This window comes from Phytophthora parasitica, assembly GCF_000247585.1.
Source record: "Phytophthora parasitica INRA-310 unplaced genomic scaffold supercont2.16, whole genome shotgun sequence".
Lineage (NCBI taxonomy): Eukaryota > Oomycota > Peronosporomycetes > Peronosporales > Peronosporaceae > Phytophthora > Phytophthora nicotianae.
This window is the reverse complement of record NW_008649002.1, coordinates 1130485-1131284: the sequence shown is the minus strand read 5'-3', so window position 1 is coordinate 1131284 and position 800 is coordinate 1130485. Positions and strand designations below refer to the sequence as shown.

The following is an 800-nucleotide window of genomic DNA, read 5'->3' as shown; positions in this document are numbered from 1 at the left end:
AAGGACGACACGTCGTTGAAGACAGCATTCTTCTTGATGATCATCGCGATGCTGCACTACCCGTTGGCAATGTTCATGTTCTGGAAACACTTGCAAGAGCAGAATACGAATAAGGAATTGGACGATGACCAAAACACGTTTGTGCTCGAAGACAGCCAAGGTGGTTCGCGTGCATACATGTAAGCACGAACCAACGTAGACTAAGTTTGTTGAAATATCATGTAAATTGCGGTTCACTCACTTCTGCTGCAATTGTGGAATTTGCTGAAATAGGTCTTCTGATTCTGGTAGGACAAACGATGAGGAACAGACAAGAACGAACTACATAAAGTTCTCTGACAGAAAGCCAGACACGACGAAGAACGGAACGGAGCAGGATGGCTTCTTCGTTTTTTAAAGGGCATCAATGCCGACACGCTTGATTCGCTCAATGAATTAAATTTATAATGTAAAGCAAACATAGGTGTTTGCTATAATGCTATGACAACGTCACTCCCATGACGACGCGTTACGCATTGACTAACGATATCAACATGCTGCACTGCCTCCAACGCGGGAGTTTTTTTTTCGCGTGTGTGTTCGATTCATGTGGGTATTAATACCGTATCACGGAATTTTGCACCGTATGAGACAATGTCCTATCTATGCTCGTAAATTTCGAATCCGAAAACAAGTCCGAAATTATCTGCTCTGACGTGGCAGACAAGCTCGGTCATACCTTTTACTAGATGCTACTCTGCGAGCAGGACACAACAACATAGCAATATCCACCTAAAACAGACCGATTATCGCGGCCTCAA

The 800-nt window shown here is 43.8% G+C and overlaps 1 protein-coding gene across 1 annotated transcript; it reads left to right on the top strand.

Annotated features, from left to right (window-relative positions):
• Positions 1-48: 48 nt before the first annotated feature.
• PPTG_09004 (hypothetical protein) lies at positions 49-559 on the top strand (the record flags this gene model as incomplete). Its single annotated transcript, XM_008903772.1, has 2 exons — positions 49-179; positions 274-559. The coding sequence occupies 2 exons, from the start codon at positions 49-51 to the stop codon at positions 395-397; spliced, it is 255 nt and encodes an 84-aa protein (XP_008902020.1). The 3' UTR covers positions 398-559.
• Positions 560-800: the final 241 nt, after the last annotated feature.